Genomic DNA, 27,346 nt, shown 5'->3' with positions numbered 1-27,346 from the left:
AATCTATGGGGTCCCAAAGAGTCAGACACGACTAAGCAAGTAACATACATGCACACACAAACAAAAGGGCTAAATACTGTTAAAAAGGTACAGGAAAGGCTATGGAAATTCAAAAGACAGATTGAGTACTCAGGGTTTTCCTGAAAGCTACATGGAAAAGGGGACATAGGAATGTAAAATATTCAGGGTTTAAACAAACAGAGATGGAAAAGGAGAATATTCTGAAAACAAAATACATCATGAGAAAGGCCTGGGGCTAAGAAATTATAACATGTGCACAGGAAATGCAAATCATTCCCTTTAAGCGGAGTCTAATAATGAGTAACACTTATTATACCCCTACTGTATGCTAAACACTGATCTGAGTGTTTCATTTAGTCCTTAAAATACTCCTTTGTGGTAGGTCCAACTACTATCCCTATTTTAAAGGTGAGAGAAATGAGACACAGAGGAGTTAAATGATTTACTCGTGATCACAGAGCTAGCAAGCGACAGAAGTGAAGTGAAGTGGCTCAGTCGTGTCCAACTCTTTGCGACCCCATAGACTGTAGCCTACAAGGCTCCTCTGTCCATGGAATTTTCCAGGCAAGAGTACTGGAGCGGGTTGCCATTTCCTTCTCCAGGGTATCTTCCCGACTCAGGGATCAACCCAGGTCTCCTGCATTGCAGGCAGACGCTTTACCGTCTGAGCCACCAGGGAAGCCCTGGTGAAGGAAGCAAGTGACAGAACCAGAATTCAAATTCAGAAGCTCTAACTTGAGAGCTTTGCACTGCTTCTCCTTGCATCATGAGACTCACAAAGGGGCACAGTAGAAAGAAAGCTAAGGAACCAGCTTGACTATGATATCTGAAATTTATCACTGGCCAAAGGGTCTCAGTAAAGGGATTATATATTTTAGAATAACTAATATGACATCAATATGCAGCTGGCTTGTAGATGGGCATGGCTTGGTAGGTGAGAATGTCATTAAAAAAATGGTGTCATAGAAAGGAGACAGGCCTGCAGGAAGGGTAACAGTTGCTAGCGATATCATTTAACTGCAGTGTTCAGGACTTGCCTGTGGATTAGATAGGGGAAGAGTAGACAATGGGAGTTAAAGACTCGGGGGAAAGTCAAGGAGGTGATTATGTAATCCATCTGGATAACACAGAGTTAGATGGCAATCATACAGAGGGGAAATTTAAAATCATAGAAGCAAGAATGTTGTGGAAGAAAATGTAGAGAGAAGAAATCAGAGCTTACAGAAATCAGTCTAACTAAAAAGTAGGAAGGAACCATCAGGGGGGAGGAGATCAGAAAAAGAACAGAGCTTACTCTACTGAATTCAGAATTTAGAAAAAACAATGATGTTCTGTGACAGTGCATTTAACACTAGTAGATATCTTCTTGGAGAAGGAATTTTTCACTAAGCAGACTACTAAGGTCATTCTGAATTTTTCTCTTAATGAAATATGCTAGCAGTACAGGTTACATTTCCTTAATGGTCACAGGCACCTCTTCAATCAAAAAGAAGTGAGATAATTTAACACACCTTAACAGATGAATAAAGTTACATTTCCTCACTAACTTCTACGAGATGTCAGTTTTAGCTACATGAAATAATATGTACTGTACTTAACGATTCTCTACTTATTAAGGGAGTAGCCATCCTAAAACATTTGGAAGATTGAAAAATAAAGTAGTGTGTAGGTGGGGTATTTTTGGTTCCCTGGTGGTTGTGCGTGGGCTGTACATTGATAATTCATTAATATTAATGGGTGGAGCAGCTGCCAATCCCCTATGCATGGCTGGAACTGAGGATTATAGCTATGAAATCAACCATTTTCAAAGCCATTGATTTTGTGCACTTCATATGATGATCTACTTATGAAATTTTTACTAACCTTGATAAGAGACATGTAGCTGAATTTCCTCCTTCTTTTCCTATGCGGGCATTTTATTCTGGGTCAGATAATTGACTTGTCATTCCTTTTATGCCTATTACAAATGCCAGAGATAGGGAGTCGTCTTCTAGTTAATCTCCTGTCTGGTATTTGTGGTGGTGAGTTCCTTAACATCTTCAAGGTCAACTTGAAAACATTTACAGTTATATGTCATCTGATGTATCAAACAGTGCTGTCTTTATATGCATTCATTTTACAGGGCATTCTCTGCATTATGTGATGGGACTTTTGTAAATCTAACAGTACACATTGGGCCATTCTAGTGAAAATATTCTCTTTGGAAAGTACCTAAGAAAATAGGCTATGGGCTGTATATGGTAAGAAAAGAGGCACCTTTATAACTTTCATTAAATAAATTGGTGCAGACACAAAACAATATTAAATTATGATTCATAAAATATGCCTTTTCCTGAAAAACAAATTGCTTCCTGTATAAAAATGGATCAAAACTAAAATTGATGACTCTCTCTGATATGCCTGATCACAAGTATAAATGCATATTCAGACATTTATTTCTGACTTTCGCTTATAACTGTTTTTTCATTTTACTTCAAAAGGAAACTACAGTGAATCATAATGAATTAAAACTACTTAGAAATGCTTAGAAGTGATATTTACAATCTACTTCTATGGAGAAAAGTGTTAATGTATGCTAGGATGGCAGAGCTAAAATTGCATTTTTTAAACTCATAGACAAAATGGCTGAAAATGATAGAGAATATCCTCCAGAAGTCTTAATCGTAAATTGCTTGGCTCCTAACTTTGTACAAAGGAGAAAGAATTGCTTTAAGAAAAATACAGAGTGTATTTTCCCTGTGGCTCATTTATCCCCTTAATACCACCTGGATTGGAGCTTTAATGCACTCCTGGAAATAGCACTGAACAATTTGAAACAGATTTGGAAAGCTGAACGTAAAAGGGATAGATTAATGGTTATTTATGAAAGATTGGAATTTCTCCCAAGTTACAATGCCCTAAGCACTTTCAACGTATGCATGATGGTGGTGTAGAGATTACTAGGCGATTCATCACCCATGGATAAGGGCCAGAGCAACTGTCACCCTGGCCAGTCACTGTCAGAAATACACACTCTGGTGGGGGTGGGGAGAGACGTACAGGGTGCCCACGAATTATGGGAATAGAGGTGAATATATAAATTAGTTTATTGACTGGATGGATAGCTTTTAGCAAGCACTATTTTGGGAATTATTCTGACAGGCTTTTTTTTTTTTTTTTTTTCCTTCCCCTTCATTTTTTTGAGTACCTGAGATGGAACTAAAGGACCAGAAAAGGAGAGAAGACCACAACAAAGAACCTGTCTGAAGCTGGTCTTTGGTAAGAAGCAATCTCTGATCCTAGCTGCTTCCACACCAGTGTTATCAGGTAGATATACAGAATCAGACAGCAGGGACGTGGCATCGGAAGAGCTCATTCTCATCCCAGTTCTACTATATGAATCTGCCCCACTGCAGGCAAGGCTCAGTGGTAAAACAAGGATGATGATAAGCTCTACCACACAGGCCTCACCAGGGTGTTCTAAGGTTCAAAGAACTAATGTTTGTGAAAGCACTTGGTAAGTGCTAAAAAAAAAAACAAAACAAAAAAAAACACCTTTCTTTTTTCCCCTACACTATTGCTTTTTGATTTATCTCAGTTTTTTTAATTTTAAATTTTCATTGTTTAGTTGACCTATTCACATTAAAACAGAAATGCCTGGTTCTGTGTTTAACCCCATCTTCCTTATTTATATTTATGCAAGTTTGCTAAGCCACATGGAGAAGGCATTGACACCTCACTCCAGTGTTCTTGCCTGGAGAATCCCAGGGACGGGAAGCCTGGTGGGCTGCCATCCATGGGGTCGCACAGAGTCGGACACGATGAAGCGACTTAGCAGCAGCAGCAGCCAAGCCACAAGTGACACACTTTCATGTGTTTTACCTGAACAGGAAACAGTGACATTGCAGAGAATCCAGATCTTAATCTCAATGCTTTCTTGCAATTATACACATTTTTTTTCATTGTTAATTGCTTCTTAGTTGATGAGTAAGATAAGTTACATATTTTCCTACCAGTGATCACCTTGAAAATGTGCCAAACATAATTGCACATGGTTATACTGAATGATCATGATGTGAATTCCAAAATATTCATGCACACACATAGAACAACAAAACCATAAACCAGGTGCTTTTAAAATTTCTCAGTCAGAACAGGGTCTTTTACTTTTGTCCAATGTATAAACAGTAAACATGAAGTTTTTCAGAAGGCTGTATGAAATTCACATTCCTGGAATAATTCTTCTGTAGGTAAGTGGTTGTGATAGGCTTAGAATTCTGAATAACTCTAAAAAAAACCCCTTGCATCTTGATCTAGGATCTTTGAAATTAAATTTATCCTCAATTTATAAGAGTTTATAATTGCATCAAGTTATCAAAATATATGACAAAAGCTTCTTTAATATTTGATGGTTTTACCAATGTACACAAAATTGCTTATGTTTATTGTTTATGCTTATTGCTTATTTCTCTCTGAAATTTTGGTAGACAAAAGTGTCAAAAACTTAAAAAATTTGTGAAATGTATGCTAAGAAAAAATTCACTAAAAAGCCATAAACTATATTTCTAAACTTATTAGATGTGAGATGACTATAACAGAAGAATGAGACATGAGACTGCAGTGCATTTTTCTTGTTATCCAGAAGATAACATTTTCTGATGTTCCTGAATTCTGCCAGCAGGGAAGGGAACACTCTAGCTATGTGTATCTTGAGTCCCCCGCCCCACCCTGCCACCCTGCCAAAGTCTCACTGGGTAGCTTACACAGTGCAATCCTGAATCAAAATATTATAACTGATGAAAGAATTATCAGCAAGCAAAAACTGATCTGCATATAAGTCAGTAAAATCACAAGTAGTTACTCAATACAAAATCTGAAAAGAAAAACAGGATTTTACCACATCTTGGAAGAAATCCTATTTGGGAGAGGCCACATAAGCCTCCCAAATAAATCAGCATTAGCAAGGTTCAAAATATAGGAATTTGTTTTTCTAATCCTAACAGATAACTGCACAGAAAGCAATGGCAACCCACTCCAGTACTCTTGCTTGGAAAATCCCATGGGTGGAGGAGCCTAATAGGCTGTAGTCCATGGGGTAGCGAAGAGTCGGACATGACTGAGCGACTTCACTTTCACTTTCATGCACTGGAGAAGGAATGGCAACCCACTCCGGTGTTTCTGCCTGGAGAATCCCAGGGACGGCAGAGCCTGGTGGGCTGTCGTCTATGGGGTCGCACAGAGTTGGACACGACTGATGCGACTTAGCAGCAGCAGATAACTGATGAATATTTTCCTATCCTTGGTGATTACTTAAAATTAAAATCACAAAAGAAGTATTCTGAGTAATAGCACCATACAGATTATATGCTCATGACAGCATTAGGCATCTTTAAAGAAATACTATTTTACAGTGAACAGTTAGTACTTTAATGAAAAGTATATTGGCTTCTTAATATTTATACTATGCTAGGTACCAGGAGATTAAAAATGAATAATATGACTACTGTCTCAAGGATCCCATTCAGGTTGTATCTTAACCAGCTTTTGATTTGGTTATTTCTATAGCAATTTGTAGAATTTTGGAATAGAAGAAATAAAACATGTATGGTAATAATTTGATATGTATAGAAAGTCAGAAGCACAGTATTCTCTTCCTGGCTTTCAGATCTTTGGTAAGTCATTTAATCATTCTTGGCTTCAATAGTCTCACCTATAAAATGACAGACTTTGACCCACGGATTTCTGAGGTCGCTTTTACTACCAAACATTTTTATTTATATGATCACTTTTACCAAGTCCCTGCAGTTTTCCAGTCAGTTGCTATTACCAAGAGATATCTGACCCACAAATTCTTAATTAGGGATACTATGTGTCAGTAATTGAATCTGGTTGTACTTATTTATACTTATAAATGTTGTCCTTATTTAAGAAGCCAATATACTTTTCATTAAAGTATTAATTCTATTCATTGATAAATAGTATTTCTTTAAAGATGCCTAATGCTGTCATGAGCATATAATCTGTATTGTCCTATTACTCAGAATACTTCTTTTGTGATTTTAATTTTAAGTAATCACCAAGTTTTCAGTTTTCATTCCAGTCCCAAAGAAAGGCAATGCCAAAGAATGCTCAAACTACTGCACAATTGCACTCATCTCACATGCTAGCAAAGTAATGCTCAAAATTCTCCAAGCCAGGCTTCAACAGTACATGAACTGTGAACTTCCAGATGTTCAAGCTAGATTTAGAAAAGGTAGAGGAACCTGAGCTCAAATTGCCAACATCCGCTGGATCATGGAAAAAGTAAGAGAGTTCCAGAAAAACATCTACTTCTGCTTTATTGACTACGCCAAAGCTACAGTCTTTGACTGTGTAGATCACAACAAACCATGGAAAATTCTTCAAGAGGTGGGAATACCGGACCACCTGACCTGCCTCCTGAGAAATATGTATGCAGGTCAAGAAGCAACAGTTAGAACTGGACATGGAACAAACAACAGACTGGTTCCAAATTGGGAAAGAGTACGTCAAGGCTGTATATAGTCACCCTGCTTATTTAACTTATATGCAGAGTACATCATGAGAAATGCTGGGCTAGATGAAGCACAAGCTGGAATCAAGATTGCCAGGAGAAATATCAGTAACCTCAGATATGCAGATGATACCACCCTTATGGCAGAAAGTAAAGAAGAACTAAAGAGCCTTTTGATGAAAGTGAAAGAGGAGAGTGAAAAACTTGGCTTAAAACTCAACATTCAGAAAACTTAAGATCATGGCATCTGGTCCCATCACTTCATGGCAAATAGATTGGGAAACAGTGAGAGACTTGATTTTTTGGGGCTCTAAAATCACTGCAGATGGTGACTGCAGCCATGAAATTAAAAGATGCTTGCTCCTTGGAAGAAAAGCTATGACCAACCTAGACAGCATATTAAAAAGAAGAGATGTTACTTTGCCAACAAAGGTCCGTCTAGTCAAAACTATGGTTTTTCCAGTAGTCATGTAAGGATGTGAGACTTGGACTATAAAGAAAGCTGAGCACCAGATAATTGATGCTTTTGAACTGTGGTGTTGGAGAAGACTCCTGAGAGTCCCTTGGACAGCAAGGAGATCCAACCAGTCTATCCTAAAGGAAATCAGTCCTGAATATTCGTTGGAAGGACTGATGTTGAAGCTGAAACTCCAAAACTTTGGCCACCTGATGTGAAGAACTGACTCATTTGAAAAGACCCTGATGCTGGGAAAGATTGAGGGCATAAGGAGAAGGGGACGAGACAGGATAAGATGTCTGGATGGCATCACCGATTTAATGGACAGGAAGGCCTGGCGTGCTGCAGTCCATGGGGTCACAAGGAGTTGGACACAACAGAGTGACTGAACTGAACTGAACTGATTTATAGAAGAGGAGGACAGATGGTTCAGGTCCTTAATGACTTTCATTCTGACTCAGTTTGAAGGCCTCTGCTTTCTAGGGTATATAGTATTGACTTGAGAAGAATAACATTCCTGTATTCAGATTACAATGAATAATTAAAATTCAATATATGTTATAATTTGATAAATGGCCCAAAGCCTTAAGGGCATGCATACTTCATGGAAACCCCTCACGGTATCAAATCAGTTGCAGATTGATGGCCTACTAAAGGTATTCTGTTATTGACACAAACTTGTAGTAATTATGACAGAGCATAGTTTCTATGATGGTAAAATAATGTAAAAAACAGATTTCCTCAAACTTTTTCTTTAATAATGTTGTTCTCTATATGGAAAAGAAGCAGTGATACTTCACCATTGGAACTTCTCCTTAGACAGTAGAGTCCTTATCAGGTTACATTATAACCTATATTGTGCCCTGTACCAAATGTAGGTTATACTGGAAACCATGGGAAAAGAACCAATAAGAACTCTTAACCAAAAATGCCCATCTTGAGAGTTAACAATTAGAACCTCACCCACTTTGTCAGGAGGTTTGGCAGTTCCCACAATACCGTCTGTATACTTGGAAACATTCCTGCAAACTCAGTTTATGATCTATTCAATCAAAGCCAGTTGGCAGTCACCCAGGGAAAATGTTTCTTACAGCCCTTTACTAATGTCTATTATCTCCTATAATCATCTCTCCCAGGCCTCCCTTGTTTTATTACAGTCCCACTCTGCCTTTTTCTACTTTTCTGTAATTAGGGACCCTGATTTAACTCAATATTTTGAGGTAAACACCTGTCAAAATAAGGGTCCCATAATTACAGGACATATTTCTACCAAATCAGCCTCTACTCATCACACAGCTTCTAATCCTCACATTATAATTTCACTTCTGCCTTGGTTTCTCCTGGTTTTACACAAGGGATGAGCAAGTGATAAGAGGCAGTGGAGAAGCAAAGCCAAGGTCACCTGAAGAGCACCCTGAAACTGTTCCAGTACTGCCTAACAAGGTATCACTGCCATCTTTAAACCAAGTTTCAGATTCCACAAAGAAATGCCCTCGAGAAGGAATCTGACCTCAGAATAGCAGTTCCCAGAGATGTTCACTCTCTGGTTCATAATGCCAAAGCAATGAGTCTTTTGATATTAGGATTCAACTTTTCTTAACAAAGGAGATTTGAATCTCTTAAAAAATACTTCTTTTGTGTTCTATTTGCCTCTGACTATGATCCAGCCTGACATTTCAATTTTGGATCAGGAGAAAAAAATGCATAGTTTTAGAAAATTCTATTATAGTTAATATACTTGTGTGGTCTTGAAGGAATCAGAAAGTCTCTTTCTAATTAAGGGCAAAGGAAAATAATCTTTTGACATGATCTGACAACTAAAATTGCAGGCACAGGTGCTGGGAAGAAAGATCCACTAACTCCACTCCCCTTACCTCCCTTCTTCAGACCTCAGAGGGTGTCTGGGTCAGGTTCTATGTTACAGGACAGATGGCTTAAGAACAAAAGCTCTATGGAGAACAGTGTGGAGATTCCTTAAAAAACTGGAAATAGAACTGGCATATGGCCCAGCAATCCCACTGTTGGGCATACACACAGAGGAAACCAGAATTGAAAGAGACATGTGTACCCCAGTGGTCATCACAGCACTGTTTATAATAGCCAGGACATGGAAGCAACCTAGATGTCCATCGGCAGATGAATGGATAAGAAAGCTGTGGTACATATACACAATGGAATATTACTCAGCCATTAAAAAGAATGCATTTGAATCAGTTCTAATGAGGTGTCTGAGACTGGAGCCTATTATACAGAGCAAAGTAAGTCAGAAAGAAAAACACCAATACAGTATAATAATGCATATATATGGAATTTAGAAAGATGGTAATGATGACCTATACGTGAGACAGCAAAAGAGACACAGATGTAAAGAAAAGACTTTTGGACTCAGTGGGAGAAGCCGAGGGTGGGATACTCTGAGAGAATAGCACTGAAATGTGTAGTACCGTATTGTGAAACCTATTGCCAGTCCAGGTTCGATGCATGAGATAGATAGGCTGGTGCACTGGAATGACCCTGAGGGATGGGATGGAGGGGTGTGGTGGGAGGAGGGTTCAGCATGGGGGACCTATGGCTGATTCATGTGAATGTATGGCAAAAACCACTACAATATTGTAAAGTAATTAGCCTCCAATTAAAATAAATTAATTTACAAAAAAAAAAAAAATGAACAAAAGGTCAACAGTTCCCACAAGTAAGCACACCATTCCCTAGGCAAAGTCTGTTTTCTTCCCACTCTCCTTGACGTATCCAAGGCCTTCCTGGTCCAAACCTGCTGTGAAGAAAGAGCTCATCATTTTATCCTGTTTATATTAACTGTCTCTTGCAGAATTTATCATTTGTGCTTTTGTCTAATTATGGAGTTAAACATTTAATATCTATTAAAAGAATTTCAAGAATTGGGTGTCAAAATTGGGAGAGCAGAGTGGTCTTCTATGAACCTGTGTGTATTAGGAGGACTCTTCATATTAAATATGGGGAAGATGAAATTTAAAAAATTTTTTCAAAACCAAACTGATAAGCATTTTTTCATTTCTGAAAAGTGAAGCATATCTTTCAGAATCACTAACAATTATACAGAAATATACTTTTTCTCCTTTTCAATTTTCTTTCAAGTCCCTGTGATTTTTATAGTAGCAATACCTTTATAAGTCACTTAAAGTATTAACATTCCCATTATTTAAGTAAAAAATTTAGGACACAAGGTTAAATGGTTTTACGACTATTCTGAGAGAACAAAGATAAATTTAAATCTGAAAAGATGAATGAATATTTTTCATATAACAGTATAAAGTGTAATTTAAGTTAATAACGTATGCACTATGGAAATAAGAGCTCTAAACAGTTATTCATTCTAAACCCATGGACTGAAGACCTCTTTCATTTGAGGCACTAGAGATGAGAATATGAAAACCATGGTTCTTATCTTTCTGGGAGAGATCTATCTGGGCAGGGAGAAGGATAAATAAACCACTAGGATACAGTATTGGAGAAGGCAATGGCACCCCACTCCAATACTCTTGCCTGGAAAATCCCACGTACAGAGGAGCCTGGTGCGTTGCTGTCCATGGGGTCGCTAAGAGTCGGACACGACTGAGCGACTTCACTTTCACTTTTCACTTTCATGCATTGGAGAAGGAAATGGCAACCCGCTCCAGTGTTCTTGCCTGGAGAATCCCAGGGACGGGGGAGCCTGGTGGGCTGCCGTCTCTGGGGTCGCACAGAGTAGGACACGACTGAAGCGACTTAGCAGCAGCAGCAGCAGCAGGATACAGTATGATGAGTTACAAGATAGAAGAAGCCGTTTTGGTTCAGAGAAGGTGACCCACCAAATTGAGTACTGATGGTAATGAAATATTATCTAAGTGAATGGGGGTAAAAAGGAAATTTCAGGCAGAAGGTAAAATATGACCGAAGGTTTGAGAAAGGATGTCTTCTATGAAAAAGATCCCTTCAATTGAACCCTCCATTTTTTTTTTCAGGTTAGAACAAGAGAAAAATGAACTTGTGAAAAAATATTGCCTGGACTGTTGTATGTTTGAACACTAAATATAGCAGCCATGTGGGAAGCAAAATTTCTTGACCAGGTAAACTAAGACAAGGGTCAAGGTGCTGCAGTCACTGCCACCCTGTCTTCAGGGCTCAGAGAGGGGTAAGGGGCATTTAACACCTGTTGTCCATAGCCAATCCCACTCCAGGCTCCTTGCCTCCAGTCTCAGTCTGAGTAGAAATGCTTCCCTTCTCTTGAGAATTTCCCGAAGCTCAACTTATTTTCTGACTTTTTCTTCTTTCCTTTGAGGCAAAGAGCTAAAACAACTTAAAAAGCAAAAACTACATAGAGCAATGTTTTGTTTCCTGCTTGTTCTACCAAAACAGAACTAAACTGCCTTTAAAAAATGTGTTTTCCTTAAAGGTGTTAAAAATTACAAGGGACTCTCCTAAAACAAAGGATGGTCTAACATATAGAACTGAAGTAGCAGACCAGAAGTCTGGAAGAGAGTCTAATTTTAATTCTGCAAATGCCATCCTGTAAATGGATAATGAGTTTGGCCCTTTAAAAACCACAGTTAAAACTTACCTTCTTTATGCAGATTTCTGTGAATTAATCAGAATGAGTGTAAAAACATTTTCACTCCTTAGAATAAAGATCATGTAGATGCAAGATTTGTAAGTGTGAAGTATCACAACTATTTTCTAGGTTATTTAACTTTCATTGTGGATAAAAATATATATTTTTGGCACACTGATTACAGTTCTACTGCTTATAATTGCCTTTTGGTTCCAATTAGCTTACAAAATTCTCCCTGTGGAACACTTGGGTATTCATAAATGACAATGAAGCAAATAAAACCCCATGATATAGGACACAGAATAAAGCTTAAGACAATGAGAATCCTAAGAAGAAAACACATAAAAAGCACTGTATTGTAATGGATACCATAGATGGCATGGCAGGACTTTTACTTGCCTATTTCTCACTCTTTAATTTGTATCTTTTCTGGGAAAATAAAGGTCCCAATATGAAAAATCTCTTTCAGCCTGAAGGATGTGCTCAGTTATTAAGCCTTTATTATCACATACTGCAACAAGTTTATCGTCAGCCCAATCAGGAGCAGGATTGTTCCATATGTTACACTCAGTAGAAACTGTGCCTTACACCTGCACTAGAGAACAGACCCTAAATGACCAACTTCCTACTTTATATTCATTTCACTTGAAGATAATTTTATAGAACTTTCAAGGAAAGAAAAAGAGGAAAAAACAACAACAACGAAAAGGCTGTGAAAATGGATCCCTTCAATGCAAAGACTGAACAGAGAACATTTTTATAGCTCAATGGCAACTCATTGTTTGAAAGAAGTTATAATGAAAATGCCAACAGCCCACTCACTTCAATAGCACTAGAAATTACTGTTGTTATAATAATAATACAGACTAGACTAATAGCTATTCAAACAAAAAGTTCCTGATAGATAGTGGAGGATAATTTGTATTCTTTGGACATAGAGTATGTAGAAAACATGACAGTCTACAATAAAATCCAACTTTCTACACTAATGAGTGAAGCAACTCACTTGAAAAAAAAAAAAAAGATGAAAAGACAGTTTAGAAAGCATAATTTCTTGAAGATTTCCAAATAAGCCAAAGCACTTAACTAGTAAAAAAAAAAAAAGACATTTTGGGAATTCAAATGCAAAGCCAATGTAACATCCCAATAGAGATTATAGATTAATATCTTCAACGTTTAACTCTAGACATATTTATAACAAAATGATTTAATTCACAAAAACTTAAAAATGGAAACCAGCTACCTTACCTTATCCCGAGTTTTCACCATTATACAGATCACTAAGGACACAGGGTTAGAAACCAGTCATCTATTAGACCCAACAGGAGGAAAGAGTTTTTTTCAGGAATTTAAAAAATATGTTACTCTAGACTCATGCCACTGAGTAAGTATGCAATTCAGGCCAGCGTCCTACAGTACCTCTCACATGTACGGCCTATAAAACAAAAGCCGATTTTAGCATGACAGTCTTAAGGCACTGCAAGGTCTGAAGTGCCTTCTGAATCAGAAAACAATATTATGTAAAGTTAGTATGAAGGTTGTGGCAAGTATATTTTCACAGTACACAAATTCTTTGAAACTACACCCTCCATTTGGTAACTGTCAGAGTCAAAACACTTGAGTTCATTTTAACACCATATGTAAGTTAGCTTACTATAAATGACCCAATAGTTCACTGGGGATAATACCCTAACTACCATAGAATCTTACAAATTAGATCATCTGGTCAGTGGTTCATATTAAATTTATCTGGGATTCTAAACAATGTATTCATGCCTGGGCTCAACCTAGACTATTATTGACTATTGTGTATTAGCTCAATACACACCTGCTCAACGGAACTAAATGGGCTAATTGTTTTCTTCTGTTCTAGACATTAGCCTTTCTCGTTACTATCATATGTCCTCCCCTCAACAGAAATACACACACATTTTGTCATCCAGTGGTTCTCATTTCTCCTGAGAGTTTCCAAAGCCATTATACCATCATATTAGAAACACTTAATGTTTCCAGGCTGCTGAAAGGAAATGACAATAATGCCTTTCTTATCATTGGGAGAGCCTGGTGGGCTGTCGTCTGTGGGGTCACACAGAGTCGGACACGACTGAAGTGACTTAGCAGCACAGAGAACAACAGAAGGTAATACAATTTAGTAAGAGAACTCTGGGCCTTCCAGTTTGTCCCTCCATCCTAACAATAAAGAAGCTGAATGGGCTGAAAAATAAACAACTCTTCTTGAATCCTTAAGAGAGGGGAGGGCAAAGGACAAGCTTGGTCCCCAACACTAGACAGGCAGACAAGCAAATGCAAGAAGTCACCACTTATAGCAGAGACTCACTAGCAGAAACTACTGCAAGATCCAGTGCCAGGGCAGAAAGACCTGCACTTAGCTGATAATTCGGGCTTCCCAGGTGGCTCAGTGGTAGAGAATCCACCTCCCTACACAAGAGATGCAGGCTTGATTCCTGGGTAGGAAAGATAACCTGAAGTAGGCAATGGCAACCCACTCCAATATTCTTACCTGGGAAACTCCACTGGCAGAGGAGCCTGGTGGGCTGCAGTTCATGGAGACACAAAGAGAGTTGGACACAACTGAGCGACTGAGCACATTTGACAAATTGCTGGTGGCTCACTGTTGACAACCCTAAGAGTTAAAAAAAACTCGAGGAGCCCAGTCACTGGGGTAACCCCATCATATTTTAAAAACTTACTTTAGGAAGCTCAACCAGATTCCCACAGAATTATGGGAGAAAAATTCCTCTTGGCTTCATGCAGAGGGAGGGCAAGAGGCATTCCCCTCTTAACAATGCCTGCCCTCAGAGGAAACTAGTCAACCAGCATACAACCTGCTAGGGTATTAGCAGAGCCTAGCTGACCTGGGGAAGAAAAATACTCAACTCCAGTCCTCTATAGCCATTCTGTTCCACCTTAGCAGGGATAAAGAAACCTTATGAATGTGTATGCATGTACCTACACACACACACACATTTGTGAAGTTTATCATCCAGAGCAAAAGCTCACTAAAAAATGAGATCTAATCATAGGGCTGGAAGAAGCACAAGCTGGAATCAAGATTGCCGGGAGAAATACCAATAACCTCAGATAGGCAGATGACACCACCCTTATGGCAGGAAGTGAAGAAGAACTAAAAAGCCTCTTGATGAAAGTGAAAGAGCAGAGTGAAAAAGTTGGCTTAAAGCTCAACATTCAGAAAATTAAGATCATGGCATCTGGTCCCATCACTTCATGGGAAATAGATGGGGAAACAGTGGAAACAGTGTCAGACTATTTTTTAGGTGGCTCCAAAATCACTGCAGATGGTGACTGCAGTCATGAAATTAAAAGACTCTTACTCCTTGGAAGAAAAGTTATGACCAACCTAGATAGTATATTAAAAAGCAAAGACATTACTTTGCCAACAAAGGTCCGTCTAGTCAAGGCTATGGTTTTTCCAGTGGTCATGTACTGATGTGAGAGTTGGACTATAAAGAAAGCTGAGCGCCTAAGAATTGATGCTTTTGAACTGTGGTGTTGGAGAAGACTCTTGAGAGTCCTTTGGACTGCAAGGAGATCCAACCAGTCCATTCTGAAGGAGATCAGCCCTGGCTGTTCTTTGGAAGGAATGATGCAGAAGCTGAAACTCCAGTACTTTGGCCACCTCATGCGAAGAGTTGACTCATTGGAAAAGACTTTGATGCTGGGAGGGATTGGGGGCAGGAGGAGAAGGGGACGACAGAGGATGAGATGGCTGGATGGCATCACCAACTCGATGGACATGAGTTTGAGTGAACTCTGGGAGTTGGTGATGGACAGGGAGGCCTGGCATGCTGCAATTCATGGGGGTCACAAAGAGTCGGACAGGACTGAACTGAACTGAACTGAATTGTAGGACTATAGAATATTTCCCCTCCCTCCCCTCCTCACAACTGCACTGAAGGCCTATTTACAGCACTTCCCTTCACCCAGTGCATTACACTTGACTACCCAAGAAAAAAATTGCAAGACCTACCACAAGGCTATTGAACCTCACAGTGTCTTAGTTCGCTCATTTATAAAATGGGGAAAATAATAGTATTAATTTTATAGAATTTTTGTTCACACTGTATGTGTTAATATACATAAAGTATGCTTAGAACTCTTTTACATTAAAAAAAGGTACAGTGACTATTAGTCATTAGTGCTATTGTTGTCATTATTATTGCAACAAGAGGGAATTCTGTCCAAATCAGCTGGAAACAGAGCTAGGAGAACAAAAGTAGGTGGGACTTGAAAGCCTTCACAAAGAAGGCTCCTACTGAGCTAAAGCTGTGGCAGGAAGGGGTGCCCTGTAGGGACAGACGGCACACAACACGTGGGCCACCACGAAAGATGAGATCAGAGAAGCAGGCCGGTACTGAACATGGATCCTCAGGTTCACAAACACTTTCATTCCAACCAAGAAATGTGGATCAGTATGGTCGAAGGAAGACACAGGAAGACTTTAGCAAAGGATTATGTAATTAACTGCATTTGAACTTTCCTGTGGTGGGAAGGGAACAGGAAGACAAATTCTGGAGGTGACAAGACTGGTTAGAAGGTGATCTCAGATGTCAGGCGACAGCTGATTGGAGAGTAGAGAGTGACAGAGATGGAGAGAGGAATAAATGCACTGAGAGCTAGTCAGAGGATAAAACGAAGAGTATCTGATGACTAAAGAGGTATGGAGCAGGGCAAGAGAAAGGAACGAATAGAGAATATACCAAGATGCCCGTCTTGAGTATAGGATGGTAGATGGATTGGATGGTTATGTCATCAGTCAATAAGGATATTGAACACTTGAACAACATTACCAATGACTTGGACTTAATTGGCATTTGTAGAACATCCCAGCCCAAAAAGTAGAATACACTTTCTTTTCAGTTTTACACCGAACATCTCTCAAGATAGACCACTTTGGGGGCCATAAAATAATTCTTAATAAATTAAAAATGATTTAAGTCATACAAACTATTTCCTCTTGCTGTTTAGTTGCTAAGTTGTATCTGACTCTTTTGTGACTCCATGGACTATAGTCCACCAGGCTCCTCTGTCCATGGGATTATCCTAGGCAAGAATACTAGAGTGGGTTGCCATTTCCTTCTCCAGGGGATCCTCCTGACCTAGGAACTGAACCCATGTCTCCTGCATTGGTAGGCAGATTCTTTACTACTGAGCCACCAGGGAGGCCCCATTTTCTCTTATGATACAGAGTTAAATTATAAATTAAAAACAAATGTATCTGGGAAATCCCAAATACCTGGAAACTGAATAATGCACCTCTAAATAACCCATAAAAAGGAAGTGAAAGTGAAATCAGAAAATATTCTGAATTAATTTAAAATAAAAATACCAAATAAACATACCAAAATTTGGAGGCAGGCAGCAAAAGTAGTACTTAGAAAATTAAAGTGCTAAATGTCTATATTAGGAAGAGTTATCAAATCAATGAGCAAGTATTCTATCTTAGGAAACTAGAAAATTAAGAGCAAATTAAATTCAAAATCATAAGAAGAAAGGATGTAATACACTAGTTCCAGGTATGTTTGCTGTAAGCATTTTTGTTGTAAACATTTTTGCCATATGACTAACTGGTCATAAGGCAACTCTGCGACAAAGATAATATAATTGGTTGACAGTCTGGTTTGGCTGTTTCATTTTAACTGGTTGAGATGTGTTAAACTTTTCTAACACATCAGCAACTGTTAATGATGACCCTGTCCAGCTGACAAATGATGCTGATTTGCCCCAAGAGTTGCTTCCTATTTTGAAACACACTACATTGGAGGAGAAAGAGGCTGAGGATCTCAAAGGTAAAGAGTTGAAACCACATTTCCCCTAGAAATTTGGAATGTCTGCCAACAGACATGTGACAATATACCAAGAACAAGCAACAGTTCAGAGGCTTTCACGATACAATATAAACCTCAGGTACACCAAACAGGCATACTATTGTTTGGAAACTGATATCACTCCTAACGAAGGAAGAAATTTTAATGAAAAAAGAAAAAGTGTGATGCCAAACAAGGGGACAAATCAACAAATATATATATATATATATATATATATATATATATACACACACACACACACACATATACACACACACACACATACATACATGAATATAATGAACAAAAGAATGCAAGCAAGTGCTTAGGGACAGCTCACAACATAAAATCAGTTATTTGCATTGTATGGTCATGAGTCTACTACACACATTTTATTTTTCATTATTTCATGTTTTATGGCAAGGGTACCTTATGGCCAATTAGTTATGAGGCAAAATGATTGTGGCAAAGATGCTTAAGGCAAAAATACTAGACACAAACCAGACCAGAGCTGAAATCAATGAAATGGGAAACAGAAAAATAACAGAGAGAACCAGTGAAGCCAATTGCTGGTTCTACGAAAAGATCAACAAAATTCATAAAAGTTACAGGCATATCTTATTATTGTACTTCACTTTATTGTGCTTTGCAGATACTGTGTTGTTTTTTTTTTTACAAATAGAAGGTTTATGGCAACCCTATGTCAAACAATTCATTCGGTGCCATTTTTCCAACACCATTTGCTCATTTCATGCATCTGTGTCACATTTTGATAATTCTCTTAATATTTCCAATTTTTCCATTATTATTAGATTTGTCTGGTGATCTGTAATCAGTGACCTTTGATGTTACTACTGTGACTTACTGAAGGCTCAGATGATACCATTTTTTAGCAGTAAAATAATTAAGGTTTGATTAAGATATGAACACTTTTTTAAACACAATGCTAATGCACACTTAACAGCCTATAGTGTTATATAAACATAACTTTTATATACACTGGGGAACTAAAGACTTTGTGTGACTTGCTTTATCACAGTGGTCTGGACCAAACCTGCAATGTCTCCAAGGAATGCCTGTAGTTAGGCTGACCAGAAATAAACAAGTCACAGATTGTCTACTGCAGAAATGAGAGAGATGACATTGCATATTCTACACACAAAATAGCAAAGCTCCCTCGAATGAAATGCATAACCAAAAAGACATGTATTTACTAAAGAAGTTGAATTTGTAATTTTAAAAAATCTTGGAGTTGAATTTGTAATTTAAAAAAAATCTTCCTACAAAGGAAACTCCAGGCCTAGATAGTTTTCCTGGTAAATTCTACAAAACACTTCATGAGGAAATAACAGTAATGATTCTTTCAGAAAATTTAAAACAACAGTTCTCAATTCATTTTTTGAGTGTTAAACTATTACCAAACCCAGACAAAGACATTACCAAAACATAACAATAAAAAGGACAATATATCATTATTAACTGGGGTTTATCTCAGGAAAGCAAGATTAACATCTGAAAACCAATGTAATTCACCATATTAACAAAAAAGAAGAAGTATAAAATCATTTCAGTTGATTTAGGAAGGGCATTTAACAAAATCTAACATCCAACTTATGCAGGAGAACTATACAAAAAAAGTCTTAATGACTCGAATAACCCTGATGGTATGGTCACTCACCTAGAGCCAGACATCCTGGAATGTGAAGACATCTTGGCCTTAGGAAGCATTACTACAAAGCTGGTGGAGCTGACAGAATTCCAACTGAACTATTAAAATTTAAAACACTAAAAGATGATGTTGTTAAAGTGTTGTACTACATATGTGAGCAAATTTGGAAAACTCAGCAGTGCCCACGGGACTGGAAAAGGTCAGTTTTTATCCCAATCTCAAGAAAGGCAATGCCTAACAATGTTCAAATTACCGTACAATTTCACTCATTTCACATGCTAGCAAGGTTATGCTCAAAATTTTTCAAACTAGTATTCAGCAGTACATGAACCATGAACTTCCAGATGTGCAAGCTGGATTTTGAAGAGGCAGACAAACCAGAGAACAAATTGCCAACATTCATTGGATCATCAAGAAAGCAAAGGAATTCCAGGAAAACATCTATTCTTTCATTGACTATGTAAAAGCCTTTGACTGTGTGGACCACTACAAACTGTGCGAAATTCTTGAGAGAGACTGGAATACCAGACCACGTTACCTGTCTCCTGGGAAACCTGTATGTGGGTGAAGAGGCAATAGTTAGAACCAGACATGGAACAACAGACTGGTTCAAAATTGGGAAAGAAGTATGTCAAGGCTATATATTATCCCCCTACTTATTTAACTTATATACAGACTACATCATGTGAAATGCCACCTGGTTGAATCACAAGCTGGAATTAAGATTGCCAGGAGAAATGTCATCAGCTTCAAATATGCAGATGACATCAGTCTAAAGGCAGAAAGGGAAGAGGAACTAAAGAGCCCCTTGATGAGGGTGAAAGAGGAGAGAAAGTAAAAAAGCTGGCTTAAAATTCAACATTCAAAAACTGAAGATCATAGCATCTAGCTCCAACACTTCATGGCAAATAGAAGAGGAATAAGTGGAAGCAGTGACAGATTTTATTTTCTTGGGCTCCAAAATCACTGCAGACAGTCTGCAGCCATGAAATTAAATGACAACTGCTCCTTGGAAGAAAAGCTCTGACATAATGTATTAAAAAGCAGAGATATTAATTTGCCAACAAGGTCCATATAGTCAAAGCTATGATTTTTCCAGTAGTCATGTATGGATGTGAGAGCTGGACCATGAAGAACGCTGAGGGCTGAAGAATTGGTGTTTTTGAATTGAATTGTGGTGTTGGAGAAAACTCTGAAGAGTCCTGTGGATAGGATATCAAACCAGTCAATCCTTAATATTCACTGGAAGGACGGATGCTAAAGCTCTAATACTTTGGCTAGAAAGTATTAGAGCCTAATACTTTTCACTGGAAAAGATCCTGGTGCTGAGAAAGACTGAAGGCAAAGAAGAAGGAAGTGGCAGAGGATGAGATGGTTGGATAGCATTACTGACTTGATAGACATGAATCTGAGGAAACTCCAAGGGAGTACAGAGGAGTCTGGCAGGCTACAATCCATGGGGTCTAAAAGAGTCAGACATGACTTAGTAACTGAACTGCAACAACAAACAACAACATCAAACATTCATTACTGATAAAAACTTTCAGCAAACCAGGACTAGAAGGAAATGTCCTCAGCCTCATAAAGCACATCTACAAAAACTGCAGATAACCCAATATCTAACGGTAAAGGACTTCATGCTTTCTTCCTAAGATAAAAAATAAAGCAAGGATTGGGATTTCCCTGGTGGTCCAGTGGCTAAGACTCTGCCTTCCAATGCAGGGGGCACAGGTTCAATCCATTATCAGGAAAGTAAGATCCCACATGCCACACAGTGCAGTAAATAAATAAATAGATAGAGAAATAAAGCAGGGATGCACATTTTTTTAAAACTACCTCCATTCAACACATGTTGAAGCTGAAACTCCAATATTTTGGCCACCTGACGCGAAGAGCTGACTCATTTGGAAAGACCCTGATGCTGGGAAAGATTGAGGGCAGGAGGAGAAGAGGACGACAAAGGACGAGTTGGTTGGATGGCATCACCGACTCAATGGACATGGATTTGGGTGGACTCTGGGAGTTGGTGATGGACGGGGGAGGCCTGGCATGCTGCAATTCATGGGGTCGCAGAGTCGGACACGACTGAGTGACTGAACTGAGCTGAACTGATTCAACACATGGAAGAAGACATAGAAGGTAGCCACATGGCAAAGGAAGAAAAACTTGTTTATTCATTTATAACCTGATTGTCTTTTTTAAAAAATCTGCTGGGATCTATAGAAAAAAAGCTACTAAAACTAATGTTCTACAAGGTTTTAGGATAAAAGATCAATTTACAAAAATCAATTTATTTCTATGTATTAGCAATAAACAGTAGAAATTCAAATTTTAAAACTACCATTTATAACTGCATCAAAATGATATATGAAATAATCATAGATAAATATGACACAGTGGATACATATCTTCTGCTCTGACAATGACAAAACTGCTGAGAATCTAAAGACCTAAATAAACGGAGAGACATACTACGAACAGTAGTCAGAAAATTCAACGTTGTTAAAATGCCAGTTCTCCAGTACTGATCTACAAATACAATCCAAATCAAAATACAAGTAAGCTTTTATTGGTGAAATTTTCAAGACATTCTAAAATTTATATGAAATGTGAAGCACCTAAGATAGCCACAACATCTTTGGACAAAAGAAAACACGTGGAGGACTAACACTAATTTCAAGACTTACTAGTAATTGCAAAAATCAAAATATCATTATAATGGTATACAGATGAAGAAAGCGACCAGTAGAACAAAGATACCAGAAACAGAGCTACACAGATACAAATGGTTTTCTACAAAATGCAAAGGCAATCCAGTGAAGAAATGATTTTCAACATATGGTGCTGGTGATAAGAATCCCTGGTCGCATAGTGGATAAGAATCCATCTGCCAGTGCGAGGGACATGGGTTTGATTCCTGATCCAGGAAGATTCTACGTGCAGAGCAACTAAGGCTGTGCACCACAGCTTCTGGGCTCACATGCTGCTATCACTGAAGCCTGCTGCTCTAGGGCCCACGAGCTGCAGCTACTGAACCCCACTTGCCCTGGAGTCCATACACTGCAATAACTGAGCCCAAATGCTGCAACTACTGAAGTCTGTGCTCTGCAACAAGAGAAGACACCACAGTGAGAAGCCTGTGTATTTGCGATAAAGAGTAGCCCGTGCTCACCAAAACTAGAGAAAGCCTTTGCAAAGCAATGAAGACCCGGCACAGCCAAATAAATAAAGAAAATCATTTTAAAAGAACAAACAAATGATGCTGGAACACACTGAATCCAGAAGCAGAAAAAAAAAATCTCTTTAATTATCATATATAAAAATAGCTCAACATCATAAACCTAAATATAAAACTTAAAACTATAAAGCTTCTAGAAGAAAACACAGGGAAACATCTTTGTAACCTTGGGGAAGGCAAGGATTTCTTAGATATTTACAATGCTCATAGTGTGATTCACAAAGGAACAAATTAACAAATTGGGCAACATCAAAAGTAAACACTTCTGCTCTATGAATAACATTATTAAGGTAATAAAAAGGCAAGCCAAAGGGTAGGAGAAAATATATGGAAAGAATCTAATTTATCAAGGATTTGTATCCAAAATATATGAGACTCTCAAAATTCAATGATTAAAAGCACACAACTCATTAAAAAATTTGACAGAATATTAGAACATCAGTGAAGTTATATGTGTGGTAAATAAGCACAGAAAAAGATGCTTAATATCAGTAGCCAGGGAAATGTAAGTCAAAATCACAATAAGATACTACACATCTGTTAACCAAATCTAGGAAGACTGACCATACACAAAACTGGTAAGGATACGCAGCACCTAAAAGTATCTTATACAGCTGGTGGAACTGTAACAGGATAAAGTTACTTAGAAAAACAGTTTGGTAGTCTCTTAAAAAAATTAAACATATATCTAATTATGATCTTTCAGTATTCAGTATTGTACAGGGCTTCCCCGTGCTCAGATTGTAAAGAATCTGCCTGCAGTGCAGGAGAACGGGGTTCGATCCTTGGGTCAGGAAGATCCCCTAGAGAAAGAAATGGCAACCCACTCCAGTATTCTTGCCTGAGAAATCCCATGGACAGAGGGGCATGGTGGGCTACAATCTATGGGGTCGCAAAGAGTCGGTGACGACTGAGCGACTGACACTTTGACTTTCAGTATTTACCTAAGAAAAACGAAAAGTATGTGTTCCTACAAAGACTTATACTTTAATGTTCACAGCACCTTGTTTGTAACAGCCCCAAACAGTAATAACCTGAAAGCCCCTCAACAGGCTAATGGATAAATTGTGCTATACCCATACCTAGAATAATCAACAACAATAAAAAGAACTTATTTCACTTGGCATTATGTCACTCAAGTTTTTCCATGTTTTTGCATATGCAGCATTTCCCTCTTTTCAAAGACTGGATAGTATTGCCCTATGTTATATAACACATTTTAATTTACTCAGTCATCCATTGATGAATATTTAGGTTGTTTCCAAGTCTTGGCTATACTCACATAAGGAATCAAAAATTGTCAAATTCAAAGAAGCAGAGAGTAGGATAGGGGTAGCCAAAGCCTGGGGGAAGGAGGAAATGCAGAAGACGTAATCAAAGGATACACGTTTCAGTCATGGAACATGAATAAGTCCTAGAATTCTACTATACAACACCGAGTTTACAGTTAGTAATACTGTACTATATACTTAAATATTTGCAAAGAAGGTAGACCTTATGTTAAAGCTGTTAATCATAAAATAAATAAATAAGATAGGATAGGAGAAAACTTTTAGAAGTGATGGATATGTTTATGGCATAAATTGTGGTAATAGTTTCAAGAATATATACTTATCTCCAAACTCAAGCTGCATGCATTAAACATGTACAGCTTTTTATATATCAATCAAACCACAATAAAGTGCTTTTAAAAAATGATAGAATTATTGTGGCTTCCCTCATAGCTCAGTTGGTAAAGAATCCACCTGCAGTACAGGAGACCCTGGTTCTACTCCTGGGTCGGGAAGATCCCCTGGAGAAGGGAAAGGCTACCCACTCCAGTATTCTTGGGCTTCCCTTATGGCTCAGCTGGTAAAGAATCCACCTGCAATGCGGGAGACCTGGGTTCGATCCCTGGGTTGGGAAGATCCCCTGGAGAAGGGAAAGGCTACCCACTCTAGTATTCTGGCCTGGAGAATTCCATGGACTGTATAGTCCATAGGGTCACAAAGAGTCAGATGACTGAGGGACTTTCACTTTCATTTCACTATTGTTAAACAAAGCAACATGGTTTAATCTCAAGATAATTATGTTAAGTGAAAGAAGCCATACAAAAAAGAATATGTACTATATTATGTCCTATATAAAATTCTGAAAAATGTAAACTCATAGTCTGAAAGCAGAACTGTGGTTGCCTGGTGGTGTTGAGGAAGGGCATGAGGGAGAAGGTTACAAAGGGCATAAGGGAGACTAGGGGTATGGGGAAGAGGTTACAAAGCAGCAAACAAAAACTCTGGGGCTGATCTCATCATCTTGATTGTAACAGTGCTTTCACTGATATGTACATGTGACAAAACTTATCCAATTCAACTGCACTTTCAATATGTGCATTTAATTATATATTGCAAAGTTGTTTTTAATGGCATTAGTAATCCAAGTAGGAATAGTTTCTGCAGGATACTGCATTACAAATAGGACATAAGGAGGCAGAGACTGAGGGCAGACTACTTTCTTAAGAAGCTCATCAGCTTTAAGAACAGGAAAAGAAGATGAGAGGGAGTGGAAGACTGATATAACCAGACAAAAAGTGGAGTTACATGTGCTTTAAGCTGGGAGGAGCCTGAGCATATTTATAAGCTGTAGAAAAGGAGCCAGTGGAGAGAATGAAATTGAAAATGTAGCGGTCAAGAGCCAACTGACGTAATGTGAGGACGGAATATCCAAGAAAAAGATAAGTCTTGAGTAAGACAAATCTTATGTATACACAAGCAGGCATGTTTTGTGGTTGCGTTGGGAAATGCAGGAGTGGATAGAAGAGTTAGAATCTGAGTCTGTGATTCTCTTCCTTTTTTTGGGAAGAATTAGGTATGAGAAGCGTAGGATACTGAAGAAGGTTGCTGGAACTCTAGAAAAGCCACTGGCTATAGAAATTGATATGTGGTTGGAGTTAGCTGTTCAACTTAGGGGCATTCTTCTGAAACAAGATGGCAGACAATAAGATGCTTTTGTGCAAACAAAGTAGCTACCATTTACACATGTACATGATGGATTATTATCCAACAATCCTTTTCTGCTCTCTGTTTACCCCTAGAAAACTTCACTCATGTGCTAAGCTTTCTGGTGATTCCACTCTTTTCTCCCTTGATTCACAATAGACTTATAACACTCTTTAAGTTTGTTGGGAGGTATTTCTAACATATGCATGAAAATACAGAATAATTTAATGAACAGCAATTTTGACCATCCACCTCTATTCGATCATTACACTCTACCATATTTACCTCATTAAACAAAACCCTTGAACCAAAGCAGGCTAACTGGACAAGAGAGTTCATCACCAGCAAACATCAACATACTCGCTCACTTGTCACAATTTACTTATTTTGTAAGTAATACCCAGAGCAAATACTCTGATAATTTCAGGTATTACTGTGGGTAGATACAATTGGCCAGCAATGGCCTCTGGAAAACTAGTTGGTAGTTCCCCTGAAGTAAAGTGCTAATATGTTAGAACTGTGTGAATTAGATCATACCCAAAGTCTTGGGTTTGGAAAAAATGCTGTCAATGCATGGATTTTTAATATAAATGATAATTCTGATTCAGAGCACAGATACTATTTTCTTTAGTGTTTGTTAACACTCATTGCCGCTTCAGCATTGGTAAATTTGAGGGTGGTTAATAAAAAATATTTTTCTTCACGTCATGTAAAATTTCTGAAGCTGAAAGTATGCAATCAGTTCTAAAGACAAGAGCTTTGGGCTCCAAAAAGTAATAAATCATCTGTTAAATCTAAAACACTGTAATGTGAACAGTACCTGCCAAAACAGACTGTGTGCATCTCCTCTCAGAAGTTCAACTGTGTCCCCTGCCTGAATGTGTAATGGGGGTCCTTCATGAAGAGCGGGGGGCGGCGTTCCACTGTAGCTTCTAATAGCCTGCATCTTTGGTAAACCTGAAAATAAACAACACAACTCTTAGGATTATGAAAATAATAAAGTGTGAAATCCAAATGTATTTCTTAAAAAAAAAAACAACAAAGCCATTAGGAACACTAAAGAGTTTTAATAGCACCAAGCCCAAGGAAACATACGAGGTAACCACAATGGAATGCTTTTCAAGTTTCTCATTATTTGAGATGGTAATAAAATAAGACACATATGTATCCCCTGATTCCTTATACATTTTTCCTCTCCCTCACCATCAATCTCTTTTTAGTTGAAAAAATATTTCTCTTTCAGCTGATGCCTACTTCATAAAAAACACATCAAGTATAGTTTAACGGAAAAGAATCAATTTTTTCATCAATTCTGTCCTTTCTGCCTATTACTTTCCTCTTGGGCATTGGCTGATTTCATCACGAAGGAAGCCCACCCTTTCTGTGTATGTATCACATTGCCCAGTATAAGGCTCATATCTTAAGGTTATCTTTGTAATTCAAAACAAAAACGGTGATGGATGTGCCACTGCAGTCCTTAAGACATTTATATGGAGAAATTCTTCAGGCTCAAATTTAGGCTTGCAAAACGACACAATAAAGGGAATGTGTCTAAGCCAATAGTATCAACAGTACTTGAAATACTGATCCAGGCCTTTTGTTGTATTTCTTGGAATTTCATTTTTGTGAACAGCAGCTTCAATTGCACCCAGGCCTGACTGCACCGACACGGCTTCCAAATGCACCACATCCCAGTCCCCTTTTCATCTGGAGGTGAAACTGCTCCTGCCAACAAGGCTGATTGTGCAAAACACGGTATCTGTTGCACATTGAAGGATTTAAGCTATTGTTTATTACACTTCAAGACTTTTTATTCTAAAGATTAAACACAAAGACGCTATAACTGGCTGAAATTGTGGCACTCAATAGAGGAGGATGAATGACCGTCATTCAGTTCTAAGTGTCCAGGTTACCTCAAAAGGACCTCTGTGTCTATATGAAATGCTCCAGCAAAAGGTTGAATAAAGTCCCCCAAATCATTTCTTAATAACCACCCAGCAGGGGGTGAGGAGAAAACAAGTGTGGCTATAAACTAAACAGAACTGACAAGTTTTATTCAGCA

At 38.2% G+C, this 27,346-nt stretch overlaps 1 protein-coding gene and 1 long non-coding RNA gene across 3 annotated transcripts in view; one reads left to right on the top strand and one right to left on the bottom strand.

Annotated features, from left to right (window-relative positions):
- The window catches only part of VAV3 (vav guanine nucleotide exchange factor 3), a 433,329-nt gene that overhangs the window by 63,220 nt on the left and 342,763 nt on the right, over positions 1-27,346 (bottom strand). For both annotated transcript variants that reach the window (XM_027536347.1, XM_027536346.1), the window contains exon 20: positions 26,105-26,241. In XM_027536347.1, coding sequence (XP_027392148.1) covers positions 26,105-26,241 — 137 coding nt within the window. The remainder of the gene's footprint in view (positions 1-26,104; positions 26,242-27,346) is intronic.
- Positions 5-11,651, top strand: LOC113889541. Its single transcript, XR_003510282.1, has 2 exons — positions 5-3,279; positions 10,970-11,651. It is a non-coding gene; the product is annotated as an uncharacterized LOC113889541 (long non-coding RNA).

This window comes from Bos indicus x Bos taurus, chromosome 3 (genome assembly GCF_003369695.1).
Source record: "Bos indicus x Bos taurus breed Angus x Brahman F1 hybrid chromosome 3, Bos_hybrid_MaternalHap_v2.0, whole genome shotgun sequence".
Taxonomy (NCBI): Eukaryota; Metazoa; Chordata; class Mammalia; order Artiodactyla; family Bovidae; genus Bos; species Bos indicus x Bos taurus.
This window is presented reverse-complemented; position numbering and strand designations above follow the sequence as displayed.